Source organism: Equus asinus, chromosome 8 (assembly GCF_041296235.1).
Source record: "Equus asinus isolate D_3611 breed Donkey chromosome 8, EquAss-T2T_v2, whole genome shotgun sequence".
In the NCBI taxonomy this organism is placed as follows: domain Eukaryota; kingdom Metazoa; phylum Chordata; class Mammalia; order Perissodactyla; family Equidae; genus Equus; species Equus asinus.
In genome coordinates, this window is record NC_091797.1 from 69361528 (window position 1) to 69376490 (window position 14963).

The 14963-nt window shown below is 60.6% G+C and overlaps 1 protein-coding gene across 15 annotated transcripts in view; it reads right to left on the bottom strand.

Annotated features, from left to right (window-relative positions):
- Positions 1-11956, bottom strand: part of FBRSL1 (fibrosin like 1) — an 89931-nt gene extending 77975 nt beyond the window's left edge. For 4 of the 15 annotated variants that reach the window (XM_070515797.1, XM_070515796.1, XM_070515793.1 and 1 more), the window contains exon 1: positions 11435-11945. In XM_070515797.1, the coding sequence (XP_070371898.1) occupies positions 11435-11713 (279 nt within the window). In that variant the 5' untranslated portion in view covers positions 11714-11945. Of the gene's footprint in view, positions 1-11434 lie in introns of all 15 variants that reach the window. The other 11 variants (XM_070515791.1, XM_070515803.1, XM_070515794.1 and 8 more) reach the window with 6 other exon arrangements.
- Positions 11957-14963: the final 3007 nt, after the last annotated feature.

Below are 14963 nucleotides of genomic sequence, written 5' to 3' on the forward strand. Positions count from 1 at the left end.
TGGGGCGGACAGCCCATCTGAGACCTCACTCCCCGCCCGCCCCTCCACTTGCCACCTTGCGTGGGAGGGAGGCCCTGCGGGATGACCACGTCAGCCCTGGACAGGGCCGGGCCTGGAGTCCCCTCCCCATCAGGAGCCAGGAGGCTATGGGTGGCTGAGGCCTGTCCCCCAGGACCTCCTGGATTTGAGGCCCTCAGTAGCCCTCAGCTGCTCATGGTTCAGTCCACAGATCTGTCGTCCAGGACTCAGGCCAAATCCCACCCGCTGCCGACCTGGCAGGCTGCCCTCACCCTCCCATCCACTCGACTGGGGGTTTTGTTCATGGCCGCTGCCCTGACAATCAGATTTTGAGGTCAGGCTCTGCCCAGACCCCTCCCAGCCTCTCGGCCCATGATGCCCGAGGGAGAGGTCAGAGCACCGACCCCTGCAGCTTAGCCCAGTCCAGCAGCCCTCACGACTGCCAGAGCTGGCCTCAGGCCTGCCGCCCTGAGAGATCCCCCTCTGTCCCTGGGACCTGTGCAGCTGCTGCTCAGCTGTCACATGTGGTGAGGCCACCAGGCCAACCGGTCTGCCCAGCCCCCCAGGGGGAGCCGCCCAGGAAGGCCAGGAGCCACAGCCGCTGTTGCTGAAGCATCTCCTGCCTGCTTCTGTCCAGGCCGGGGGGACAAAGAGAAACAAGCCATAGGATCGACTGAGAGAAGGGCTTCAAAGAGGAGACAGGGAGGGGCACAGGGCCATGAGGCAGGCACTTTCACCTCATCAGTCCATCCCCAGATGAGGAAACTGATGCCCAGAGCAGGCAGGGCTGCCTGGGGCCATGTGGTGAGGAAGAAGAGAAGCTGACTTGAACTAGGTGTCCAGCCAGGGTTCCCTTGCTTCACTGGCCTCAGCTGGCCAGAAGGGCCTCAGAGGAAGCATGCTGACTTTGCTCCTGGGAGATGGAAAGAGTGCTGGGAAGGGACACAGCAGGTGCAAAGGCCCTGAGGCAGATGTGCCTGGGACACGGGGATGAGGTGAGGGGATGGTCAGGGCCAGGCCTCACTGGGAACAAAGGTTACTACGTGGATGACAGACAGGGGGCTCCTGGGGGATCTGGGCCAGGCAAAGATGTGATCTCAGGAGCCAGGAGCCCCTGGCTTTATCCAAGAAATGGGTGTACATGCATTCCTGTCTGACAAATCCCTGCTGGGGCTACAGGGAGAGCTAAGCACTGAGCACAGGCCACACAGTGTGTGGGAAGAGCATTAGCCAAGGGTCAGCCAGAGACCTGCTGGAGTCAGGACCAGCACATGGGGTTGGGGCCAGGGATCAGAGAGGACAGCTCCAGCAGATAAGGTCAGAGAGGTGATGGGGGTCATGGCAGACCCAAGAGTCCCTAAAGGGACTCTGGCTCTTATTGAGAGCAGAACCCTGAGCCTGCATGAGCATGAACAGCTCCCCAGAGGTTGGAGGGTGTCTGCAGGGAGGGCAGCAGCTGCTAGGTACTTGAGGTGGTATGACACGTCGGATCCAGGGTGACCAGTGGGATGGGGACCAGGGAGAGGAGACAGGATGAGGCTGACAGCCATACAGGGCTGGGGCTCCCATGGAGGCTGGTCTGGATGCCCCACCAGGGATCCACCAGCCCAGTGGGGTAACAGGGCCCATGGGACCAACTTGACTCAGAGTGAAACTATGAGGTCACTTCAAAGGACAGGAATGTCAGGGAGGCCAGACATGTGGACCCAGGCCAGAGAGTTGAAGCCCAGGCCAGAGAGGTGGGGCCAGGCCAGACAAGTGGAACCCAGGCTGGATTGGTGGGGCCAGGCTGGACAGGTGGGGCCAGGCCTGATGGGTGGGAACCCCGCCACTCTCTCCCCATGGCTTCCAACCCCAGTCCCCCTGAGGTACAGCAGAGACTCACGCCCTATGCCTGGTTCCAATCCTTTGCTATGTCTCTTCCAGTCGTGTAGACTCAAGAAGTGACTGAACCCCTGTGCCTCAGTTTCCTTGTCTATACGATGGGAACAGCATAGCTCCTGCTGCAGTGGCTGCTGGGAGAATGAAGCGAGCTGATGCCTTGCCTCGCATGGAGGAGACATGAATTTGCCCTGACCTTGACCCCGTCTGCCACCATTCCTATTTCTGTGACTTTTGGCATCACTGTAGATCAGGTCAGGCTCTGGCCTTCCACTCCCCCCTGGTAATGGGGTGTGAGTGGTGGTGGCCCAAAAGGGCCACATGTGTGCTTCACACAGATAGCTGCTCTACTCCCCACAACTGTCCACTGACACCAAGCTCACCAGAGAACCCTCCCTTGTCTGGGGCCCAGAGGTGCCAGCAGCCAGGTGAGTGTGCATAGCTCTGTGCCTGCTGTCTGCAGAGTCCAGCGGGCAGCATTTGCCTCAAAATGGTGCTCCAAGGCAGAAGCAGAGCCAGGGCCACTGAGATTCTGCCAGGTGGGGTCTGAGCAGAGCAGCCTGTGGGGCAAGGATGCACCCCCTGGACAGGACAGCCTGGGCTTTCTGCCACGGTGTCTCTCCCCACATACACACATGTACCCCCCCATACCTCCACACCCCCCCCACGCACGTATACCCCACAGGTGCACCCCCCACATGCATACACACCCACACCCATGCACCCCCCACATACACACATACCCATATATGTATATGCCCCCCACACATGTGCACACCTCCACGCACATACAGACACCCACCCCCATGCGTACACACGCACACTGACCACGACTAGAACGTGGGTCAGGAGTGGTTTGCACCTGCTGGGCTGGGCACCAGGGTTCCAAGCCAGCTCTCCCCCACGTGCAGCTTCAAACAGAAGCCCAGTACAGAGTCCTGGTGAGCCGAATAAAGCTGTGAACTCTTTGGCCAGTTTTCTTTCTCGAACTACTTGGGCAAACCAGGCCACCGGAACATTCTCCACGCAGAACTGGAACCAAATATCACAATTGCCCTGAGTCCCCAAAGCAGTCGGTACCATGTGGGTTTCAGATTCTAGCTCCTAAGGGAGAAAGTGCCTCAGTGACCTCAGTGACTGCCCACCACCCCAGCCCAGCCGCCCCTCTGCTGATGACCCCATCGACCTTCTCCATGCGTCCCAACCTGAAAGCCCTGCCTGGTCCCGCCATCCTCCCAGGCTGGTCCCCACTGGGCACCTCCCCAGAACCCACCTGGCCTGGAAGGCCTCCTCCCGCGCCCCTGACGCCATCATGACAGCCCGTTACCTCCTTCCAGGCACCTGCCAGTCTAGTTACCTATCTGCCTCCTCTGCCTGGAGCAAACCCCATGGCAGGCACAGGGCCAGGCACACAGCTGGTGCTAACTAAATGCTCAGTGAGTCAGGGAGGGTGGAACAAGTCAGAGCATTCCCTGCGGGCCAGTAGTCACTTCGAGAGGCTCAGTAGCCCCACATGCAAGCCTGGCCGACCCCAGGGCCACCACAGCCTGGGCCCCAACAAGCAAGAGACAACAAGAGACCATCCCGAGCAACTGCCTGGGCGAGCGGGAGCCACCAGGGGCCGCATGAGGGAGGCGGCCTGGGGATGTAACCCATAGCTTCGAAAACCTGACTGGGAGGTAGCCCAGCTGCCCGGTGGCCTCATGGAGGCTGCACCCAGAGACATGTCCTCAAGGGCCACGAGGAAGGGCAGGCACCCCGATCCCCAAAGATGGGCAGCAAAAAGTTCTCAGCAGTGGAGCACAGGCAGTCAATCACAGCCTAGGCGGTGTGACCATGGCAGGGGGCCTCAGCCCTGCCCCTGACCAGCTGTCCTTCTGCCCTGGACAAGACGCAGAGGCCCAGGGCCTTGGTTTCCTCATCTCCAGAGGACTGGTCATGGCCCCCACCTCCTGGGGCTCCATGCAGAGCCAACGAACCCAAGTCAAGGCCCCCAGTGGGCGCCTTGCCAGGTCACTGTGTGCGGTTGTTGCCACTCTGGCTGCCCTCAGCCCATGACCCCCACGCCCACAGTGGGTGTGGCTTCCAGCCTCCAGCGTCCTCCCTCCACAAGGTGGCCACTGCCCACCTAAACAGAATGGGGTGGGTGTAGGGGGACAGACAGGGCCCAAGGCCTCACCACCTGCCAGCCACAGGCAGCCCCTTGGCGGCTCCCATCCCGGGCTGGCCTGCTCAGGGGGGACCGCCCTGCTGACCCTGCTTCCAGCCAGCTGGTCCTCTAGTTTCTTTATTCATTACCTGCCTCCCCAGCTGAGTGGAGCTGACTCAGTCTCTCACTGGCCACTGGCAAACGGAGCTGGAACAGCGGGGGCCTCAAGAGTTCTTTCCAAGTGGGAGAGGAGCTGACAACTCGCAGGCCGTTTTGACTGTTCCAGAGCGCAGGAAAAGTCGCAGCAGAACCAGCACACACAAGATAGCCTCAGACTAAATACTTAGGAACACAGTGCCAAAAATCTCAACTAAAATATCAGCAAAGCGACCTGAAGCCAGACTCTGCTACCACAGCCAGGCAGGCCTGGTTCCGGAACTCAGGGACATCGCAACATCACCGGGTCCAGGGAAGGAAAACAATCGTCATCACACAGGGCAAGAGTGAGGCCCACTGCCCACTTCTGACACGGGGCCAGATGCTTCCTGGGAGGGACACAGTGTCCGTGTGAAAGGACGCACATGCCAAGTGGAGGGGAAGCAGGAGAGGCCCACTAGAGGGGTGGGGCACCCACCCAGCGCTTTGGAAGTGTTGACAGACTCCACAAGAAACGAAAGGAGACGGGCAATGACAACACTGCGGTTCCAGCAGATGCCATGGTGGCCAGAGGAAAATCCTAAGGCTCTACCGGGAAGCTGTCAGAACCAACAGGAGTTCCACAAATTACCCAGGTAGAAACAAGAGGGGAGAGATGGCTTCCTTATATGCACGACAGCCACCTCTCAGCAAACGGCGACCAAGACGTAAGGCAGAAGGAGTCAGCAAAACGCGCAGACCTCAGCCGGGAACAGGCCTGGCACCACTTATCAAAACCCTACAAAAATGGCACACAGCCACACAGACACCCCAGTCTGGGTCTAGGAGTTTCCCTCTGGATACAACCATGTGCATGAGGAGGTTCTGGGTGGGGAGAGACATTGGATAGCAAACTGATACCACCTGAGTCCTCTTCGGGGAAACAAGGGACAGAGGGTCTAACCTGCCAGGGATGAGAGCCGAGAGGATAAGCCAGGAGGGGACGCCGTGGCCCAGACACAGAGGAGAGAGCAAGTCACCCAACACCTGAGGAAAGAACCTTTCAGGTGGGGGGCAGAGCAGATGGCAAGGGCTGGAAGCATGCCCACATGTGTGTCCGAGGATCCTCAGGGGGCAAGTGTGGCTGGAGCTGCAGGAGCCAAGGGCAGGGGTGGAGACAGAGGGGCCACGGAAGGGCAGGGCTACTGAACTGAAAGCTCAGAGTCAAGAAGTGACAAGCCCAAGAAGCTGGAGGGGCAGGGACAGGGGCCAGCTCAGTAAGTGGGAAGGTGGGAGTGACTATCCTTCTGCAGCAGACCCAGGACAACAGATGGAGGAAGTGAGGCCCTTCTAAGAGCTCCTGGGTGGGGCTTTGCGTGTGTGGCCGAGGGGTCAGGTCCAGGCCACGGAGTTGCTGCCCAGAAGGGGTCTGGGCAGGCTGGATGGGTCAGGGCCAGGTGTCCAGACAGGGCACATAGCAATAGGCAGAAATGGGTGGGGGTGCGGGGGTGGGGGGGGGGTGTGAGACTCACATAGGCCCCAAGCACACACACACCACATATGTGCCTGGCCAGGGCCCCACCACACACATGTATTTACACACATGCACACATGCATGCACATATCTGGGACATAGACTCACCACACACACACATGTACACATACACAGCATACATATGCACACTCTGGACCCAAAACTCCGTCCAGAAAGTCAGAGTGGGGCCAGAAGAAAGGAGGGCTGTGGACTGCCACTGGGGAGCCCCTCATGGCCCATGCAGCCCCTCCTGGGCAAAACAGACTCATGGGAAGGTGAGGCTGCCAACCGTGGGGCATCATGATAGTCCGACTCCTGGGCACTCTACTCCCGGCACAGTGCAGCCTCCAGACACCTAGCAGACGGGTGGAAGCGGGAAGACAGAGAGAGGGGTGTGCCATCCTCACTGCCATCAGGACCACACGGCTCTCGAAGGTGCTGGAGCATAGTGTGGGCAGGAGTCCACAAGTGCTGCACAGACAACCTCTAGCCAGAGGGGTGTGGGTGGGGTGATGGAGCCTGGGAGATGGCCCCTGCCCACCCACATGGGGCTTGAGACCTTCACCTGTGCCCAGGAGTGGGCAGGGCCAATGAACTGGCCAGCAGACACATGGCCACTGTCCATCAGGACCACAGCTGCCTCCACCGCCCTGTGCCACATCATGCGAGCATTCGCCCTGAGGCCCCATCGCCCACAATGGATGTGTGGTGATGGTGGGTGATGCAGCAGACCCCTCCCAACCTGTGCACATGGCCACAGGCTCTGCAGACCCACATCAATGCCCATGGCACTCAGAGAGGGCAGCCTTTCCCACAGGTCAGGTAGCCAACCCAGAACTGCAAAGGGCACCTATTGTTGCTCCTGCAGCCCAGGAAAAGGCTATCCAAGGCTGTCCCTTCTGACGTTGTGGACCACCCTTCCCTCCACTCAAGCTCAGATTTTCCGCAAAGAGCATCTTGAAGATGCAGCCCAAGTCTGGGTAAAGATCTGCAGTGTCTGTGGACTGGCATTGCGGTGGGCAGATCCTGGACGAGGACTTCACACCCTGGCCTTAGTTTCCTCATCTAGAAAATGGGAGTGTGAGGACAGAGAGCCCTCAGGACAGTGCCCTCGGTGGCCATCGTTGTCACCACTGCTCCCAACATGCTTGTCTCCCCTACAACAGGGCACTGACTCACAAAACAGGAGATGGTGACACTGCAGGGACCCCAGCCCAGGTTCCAAACCCACAATTAGCAAAACTGCTGCTGCCCCAGAGTGGTGGACACCCACGCAGACAAGGGGGCCACATAATCGCTTTGCTTTCACCCACTGGCGGGATCCCCCTTGGAGGGAGCTGCTCCAACTCCCCAGCCCTGACAGCTGTGGGCCCTTGGGGGGATGGGGGAGCAACGCAGTGCCATCCTTGGAGGGTTCCAGGCTTGGCGCCACACTCTCATCCAAGACTGCGGGCAAAGCACTCCCCTCTCTGTGCTTCAGTTTCCCCATCTAGAGAGTAGGAGGCAGTCTGGAGGTGGTGCTCTGGCCCCAAGGCTCAGACATTCTTCAAGGTGAAGGCTTCTCCCACCACTGGCTCTCCTCATGGAGCCCAACTGACTGAGTGGTCTCAGTCCTGACTTCTTGTCAGAGGGATGGGCCAGGCACATGGCTCCCCAGATCAAAGCCCTCAAAGGAAAGACTGGCAGCATGTGCTTCTGCACACGGGGCAGGAGGGATGCATCCTAACTCCCCAAATGCACAGCCCTAAGTGCCCAGAGCCAGCAGAGACTGTGTCCCCCTACCCCTGGGGGACGTCAAACACACTCCCAGAGACGCCACCAGCCCTGAGCTTCCCAGACGTGGCCCAGGGCAGGGGGAGACTTGGCACCCCTACCTCCAAAGGGACTATGTCCAGACCTGCAGCGGGCCATCGTCCATTGGGACCAAGGCCACCTCCACCAGCTGCCTTGAGGCTCACATCCTCAGCCCGAGGGTCCCACCTGCGTCTGGGAAGAACTCGGTCATTTCTAGCAGAAATGCACAGCACGCCCCTGGACAGCCCCGAAGGCTGGGGGCTGGGCGGCGCAGCCAGGCCAGGCCAGGCCAGGCCCACCCCTCCACGCACAGCCATTCACCTGCTGATGTGGTCCTGGGGAGGCAGGGGTGGGGTTTCTCAAGGACAACTCCATGTAGCAGGTTGAGTCTGGTTTTAGGTGTACATTCTGTGGATTATCAAAGTAACAGGTGCTGATCAGTGTAGAAAACAGGAGGATTAGAGAAAGGAAGCCACCTGTCCACTCAGCTAGAATTTTGGGTGTTTTCCCTTCCATCTTTACTCCCGGGTATACCCTCCCGGACATGTGTACAGATGTGGTGAGTGACCCTATCCTTCTACCAAAGAGCAAGGACACAGACCTGTGCGCACAGACCACACGTCTGTGGTTACGTTTGCACAATGAACTCACAAAGGCCAGGAGCGGCAAGAGTAGTGACTGGAGGAGGCTGAGGTTGGAGCTGAAACTTTTTTCAGGATATAGCTTTTCATAAAGCTTGATTTTTGAGCCAGGGGAAAGAGTTTTGCTGTTTGAAAGGCAAATTAACAAGGAATCATATGGACGCCAACCCAGATGGGTGGTTTCCGCCAGGTGCTAGCAGCATACGCGTCTCCAGCACAGAACACACAGGGGAAGGGCCGGTGCACGTAGCACAGGCATCCCTGATGGAAAGCACTCGGAGGCACACAGTAGGTTTGCTGGGCCCGCCCTGGCTCTGCCTACAAGGTGAATCTCCCAGGAGACCCAAGGCCTGAAGGCTGCCTTTGCCATCGGGGAGGAAGGATCGGGAGGACCTGGGTAGAGAACCACAGTGCTGCCCCGCCCGTCCTCCAAAGGGCTTCCTGTCACCTCTGGTCAACACCCTAGGAGACAGAGATGTAACAGGAACCAGATGGACAGCAAGAGCCATCTGTCCAGCGGTCCCAAATCCATCTGGCTCCTGTGAGTGAGAGCAAAGAGAGCCCCTGTCCCCACAAGACCCCTGTCCCACTGCAACCTGCTCATGCCCCTACCCTGTTAAATGGAGTATCAAAAAGTTAACAGGGGACCAGGGCTCAGGTGTGTGACCCCTGGCTAGCCATGGCCTCTGTACACCCCCAACTGGGAGACCAGGTTCTGGCCATCCAACCCAGGACTCTGGTGGAGATCACTTCGTGCCGGGGCTGCGGATGTACCCTGGGCCAGGCCAGACGCGGCGGGCCGCTCCTCAGCTGACAACACCACTGCCACATTATGGAGTTCCTGCTGCGTCTGCAGCACTTAACAGAAGTGGCCTGTGATCCTCTCAGCTGCCCCAGAGGCAGGGACTTGGTCTCCCTCGGGGCAGACGCAGGTGCGGGGGGATGAAGGGGTACCTGCCTCCGGTGTGGGGGGCCTGCATCTTCAGGACAAAAGTAAGGAGGAGGACTCTCGGCACACTGACAATGTTCTCTGTGCAGGTCCCACCTCCTGCACAGGTCTACATGTAACGTTTGTTTGTTCACGCTCTGGGGATGGCAGCTCATGTCTCACATGCAAGCCAAGACAGACTCGTGAGGGCCTGGCAGAGCTGAGACCAGGCAGACTGGGGCCTTGACACTCACGGTGCTGGGCCTCAGTGTCCCCCTCTGTGTAGCGGAGACAAGCAGGCTGAGAACAGTGCCTGATAGAGTACACGTTCACTGCACGCTGTCACTATCCACATCATTCTGAATTATCCGAAATCTGGGGGAAAACCACTAAGCTTTAGCAAGAAATGAGGCCAAACAAGAGTGCTGATCTAGAAGTTATGACTTGTCCAGAAACCCTGTACTTTCCAAGGCATGCAGACCCCCACCAGCTAAGGTCAGAGAAAGGTACATGGAGCAGCCCCAGGTGACGTGGCTGTGTGAATGCCAAGCAGAAAGTAGGCTCAGTCTCACTATGACCCGGCCAGTGCTGCTCTGAGTCTGCAGAAGCCCCCAAACCTAAGGCTGCACTTCCAGTGCCCCCGATGCAGGAGGGTTACAGCCAGAGCTACTGCAGGCAGCACGTGGACCCAACAGGCCTATTTCACCAGGGCATGCTGAGTGACCTTAGCTGCAGCCTTCCTGAACTTCGGTTTCTCCTCTCACTCATTCACTCGCTCCCAACACAAATGTATACAGGACACTGGGACCCCACAGGGGACACACAAAATAGACATGATGCCTGCTCTCTTCCAGCTTCCAAGTTCTGGCGGGGAGAGCGCCAAAACAACAGAGACCAAGTAAATCACAAGACAGCTTCAGAGAGAGAGGTAACTGACAGGAAGGAAAGTATGTGAAATAACATGGGGGGGAGGGGGCAGCCTCAGACAGTGGCTGAGGAGGGCCTGTCTGAAGGACATTTGCACTGAGACACGAAGGCGCCAAACAAGGGCCCAGGCAGAGAGAACAGTGGGGCTCAGGCAGAGGGAACGGCAGGTACGGAGGCCCTGAGGCAGCAGAACTCAAAAGGGGCTGATATGCCAGTGCGGGAGGAAGTCGGGTGGAAGAGGCTGGCTGGCAGGGTGCAGGGCGTTGGAGGCCACAGTTCAGGTTTTGTTTTCCCCCCACCTGGCCGGGCGGTTACACATCTGGAAGGCGGGTGGTGTCACCACTCTCAGAAGGTGCAGGGCAGGACCTGGCTTGCACAAAGGCAGAAAACTTGGCCTGGGGCCACCCCTTCCCAGTACAGAGCCATGACATGTGCCACCACACCCCTCCAAAGTGTCTTAGTTGGGAACCCTTTGGCCCAGGAGCCATCTCAGGACCCCCAGGTGTGCATGACAGGAGACCCCGGGGACTGTGTGGTTAAGCACAAGCTCTAACACAGACGTCCCACCTCCGTACATCCACCTACCCAGACAGAAAGTGGCAAACCTGTCCCTGAGGCTCTCCAGACCCAGAGGACCCCAGGGTTAGGGCTCACTGCAGGGACCTCAGCCTCTGAAACTGGGGGATCCCAGGCCACTGGCCCCCAAGCCCAAGAGAAAGGGAGGGAGACTATTCACTGAGTGGTCTCTGGGACTCCAAGCCCAACAGATACTAGTCCCCCAAAAGAAGTGCTGCATGGGGCCCCTGCAGGGGGGCAGGGCTGGCTGGCTGAGGCTCGCAGGACACCAGGGCCTGGCCTGCATTTCTCTCCAGGCCAGTTCTAGGAGAAGGCGGCTCCCCACCCACCCCACTTGCCAACTCTCTGACAGTATTCATTTCCCTCCGCACTCAACTGGGTTCAGGCAAAAACGGCAGTATTTGCTCAGCAAATACTGTCCATGATAACGCAGTCAGACAAGCAATATTTTTTGCCATCCTATTAACCACGCAGCAAGTAGCGGGTCACCGAGAGGGGTCTCCCCGTCTAAACAGAAACCTCAACGGGAAGGGAGGAACAAGAAGAACTCAAAGTATCCATTTTATCACCCCTCCACCAACTCCAGCAGTGCTCATCTCCCTAGCACAGCCTGAGCCGAAAAAGTGATACTTTGGCAACAGAAACACAATTGAGAAAAGCCCGATTGTGCAGCCAGACACCCCCGGCTTGGGCAGCGTCACGGAGGGATTCTTCTCCCCGGCAGCTCGGACGCGAACACCCCCTGCCCCCGCGCCGCCGGGTCGCCCGGGTTCCCCGGGAGCGGCCGGCGAGGCGCGGGCGCGCGGTCTGGCCCTCGGGGCGGCGTCTCCGGCCCGCCGCCGCCCACCTACCTCCAAGGCCTCCAGCGTGCTGAAGCTGGCGATGGCGAAGCCGTCGATGACCTCCTCCTCCTGCGAGCTGGACTCGCGGCGGCGGCGGCGCGGGGGGCGCGCGGCGGGGGCGCGGGGCGGGGGCGCGCGGGGCAGGCACGCGTTCTCCTTGCCCGGCCCGGGCTCGGGCTCGTCGCCCGACGACGCGCTCTGGTCGCGGGCGTCGCGGGCGGCCTCCCGGCGCCGGCCGCGGTCCCTCTGCGCGCGCGAGCGCCGGCTCTGGCGGACCTTGGCCTCCATGGCGCGCGGTGACCTTGCGGCCGCGCCGTCGGGCTGCCTCCGCGGCCGCTGCGCTACGCGGCGCCGCCGGGCTCGGTGCGGGCGGGGGCCCTAGGCGGCGGCGGGCGGCGGGCCGGGCCGGGCATGCCGCGGGGGCCCCTCAGCCCCGGGCCCGGCGAGGCCTGGGCGCCCCGGCGCGGGCGGCCGCGCGCATCGGCGGAGCGGCCGGAGCTCAGCGGCCCCGGGCCGCCGTCCCGGGGGCGCGCCCCATGCGCGGCGGGCGGCGGCGGCGGGCCCGGTCGCGGCGCGGCGGGCGAGGGCCGGGGCTGCGGCGCCGGGGCTGCTGAGGCGGCGACGGCGGCGGCGGCGCCCCGAGCGGATAACAACTGACGTACTTCCGCCCGGACGCCAGCTCCAGAGGAAGTGGGCGCTCGGCGGAGCCCGGCCCCGCCCCGCCCCGCCCCCAGAGGCCCCGCCCCGCGCGCCCAGCCGGGCCCCGCCCCTCCCGCCAGCCCCGCCCCTCGGAGGAGGGACTTGGGAGGCCGCGCCCCTTCCCGCCCCTTCCCGCCCCTCTGCGCGCTCCCGGGCCGGCGCCGCTCCACTAAGGAGGGGTGGGGGCCGGAGCGCCATCCTCTCTCGCGGGTGTGCGGTCGGGGCCTCTGCGCTTCCCCACCCGCAGCCTCCCTCCTGAAGCATCTTTAAACGAGAGCACGTGAGCAGAAAAGTAGGGGCCTCTCCAGCCAAACCAGACACATGAGTGCAGAGGGCAAGCTCACCGTCACTCCTGAGATGGGGCCGGGGTGGGGTGTGAAGGATGGGCGTCCTCGTCCCCACTTCTGATGAGGACCCATGGATGGGCGTCCTTGTCTCCACTCTTGATGGGGACCCATGGATGGGGTGCCCTCGCCCCCACTCCTGATACTGGGGCAGGGGGTGGGGTCTTACTGGGCTCGTTCCCCCAGACTCTAGAAGTCTTGCGCACTGTGTGTGGGAAGGGGAGGACCTCCCTGCCAGTGGAGGGGCGTTTGAAGGCCAGATGAGGATTTCTCGGTCCTCCACTGCCCCCACGCCGCAGTCCAGGCTGTCTCCACGTGTCCCCTGTCCCTCTCCCCGCCGGTCTCCCTGCGGGCTGGTCCATGGCTCCTGGTGCTCTCTGCTGCGCCTGCCCAGGCAGCCGCGGGACCTCCAGATCCAAGTGGGGAGGGGGGCTCACAGGCAGTGCATCCCCTCCTCTCTCCCCGGCAGGTTCCCAGGTTTTACAGTAAGGCAGCTCTCCCAAGACCAGAGCCCTGGACCCCAGAATGCCCCCTGTGGGGAGTGGGTGGGGTGGGAGGCCCCGGGGGTGCCTGGTTTGCATAGAGACAGCAGTTTGGCATGCAGGGGCTGCTCCCCACCCAGGGCTGCAACAGGGCAGGGACCAATGGGAAGGAGCAGCTGGAGAGTTGAAAGCTAGATGTTACTGTGAACTTCCTCTTTCACCAGTGGGAGTCTGTGAGGTACGGAGGGACTGCGGGTGGGGAGGGCCATCGGTTTTCCTCAAATCCTAAGGTCATTAATTCATACAACAAATAGTTACCAAATGCCCTATATCCAGGCACTGTTTGTGATGCAGTAATTGATGAGACAGACGGCCCTCTTAGAAGTGGGAGAGACCCTGAACACAGAGCCAAATAACGTCAAATGATGACATGAAGAAAACCGAAAAGGGCGGTGTCATACTAAGTGGGCATTGGGTGGTCCCGAAATGCCTGTAGGAGTGAGAATTGAGCTGAGACATAGAGATAAGAAAGAGCCAGTTGTGCAAAGAGGGGAACTGTGTTCCTTGCAGAGAGCACAGCATGTGTAGAGGCACTGAGGCAGGGAAGGACTTGCTGGGCAGTGTAGAGACTGAAGAAGGGAGCGCAGTAGCTGAGTTCTGGGAGGTGACTCCTTGCTTGACAGGGAAGTGCTGCCCCAGGCCACGCTGAGTGGGGGGTTCCACTGCCCATCTCCCATACGGGGGCTGGGGCTTTGAGTCCCATCGCTCTGTGCCGTGGAGGGCCCAGGGCCCCAGTGTGTACAGGGCATGGAGGGGTGTGATCTGGGTGTCACAGGCTTTTGGCAGGGCTGTCCCCAGTGGCAGTTGGGAAGGCGGACATGGAGTGGGGCACTCAGGCCCCCAAAGCTGCGGGCCCACCTGCCAGGCTCTCTCTGCTCAGCCCCCCACTCCTCTCTGGGCCTCCCCAGGGTGCGGCAGGGGCCCCTCCCCCTCATCTCATTCTGGGTTTTGTTATGAAAACTCTGCCTGCCTCCAGCCTCACCACTTTTGATTTTTAAAAGCCTCGTTAGGAAGACAGAAAACGCAAGCAGAGTGGTTTCTCTGCATCCCTGCCGCCGTGGTTCCCCTCTGAGGAGAGAGAGCCAGGAAATGCGGATGTTGGGGGGTCCTGGGGATAATATTTCAGGATTTCACTGGATGCAGGCCCTTGGGCCCGCCAGCCCACTCCAGGAGCAGCCTCCAGGCTCCACACCTGCTCTGGAGACCCGCCCCACCCCCAGCCTGGGCCCAGCAGTCTGTTGACCTGGGGGGGTGGGAGGAGCTTCCTAAGGACCCTTTCCTGTCGCCCCTCCCACCTTCCTGGAACCCTGCTTGGGAAGGTCGAGTTCTGGTGTTGACGTTTTCAAACACAGAAACTCCTCTGTCCTTTCCCATCTGGTCTGGAGGACGCTTAGACGTGGGTTCTGGGTGAAAAACGGGGTCTCTGTGGGGCCCCCTCTGGGTTTTTCTGCTTCCTTAGCTCTCCCCCAGGGAGAAGCCCCCAGGTGTTTTCTTTCCTTTGATTCACTTCCAGGTGGTCTGGCCAGCACCACCTCTGGATTCCCGGCACAGCAAAGCTACCCCAGGAGATGGGGTGGGTGGCCCGAGGCAGAAACCTGCTTGCTGCTTGATCGTGGGCCACGCTCATTTTTCCTGACTGTGCGCATTGTGACAGAACAACTGAATCCCCCACCCAGGGCTCTGAGCTCTCCCAGGGCCTGCAGGAGCCGTGAGCCCATGTGCACCGCATCACCCGCGCCCCTGACTTCTGTCTTGGGGGTGCAGAGCTGCTGTGCTTCTTGTTTTGATGTTTGTGCTCTGCCTCCCAGAGGGGCCTCCGGGGCTTCCAGGCACGCACGCCAGCAGTGGCTCAGGGACAGCTTCTGGGCCAGTGCTGGTGAGGGGAGCGTTCTAGATCAGCGTTGTCCAGTCCAGTGGCCACCAGCGGCATAAGGCTCTTGAGCCCTTGAAATG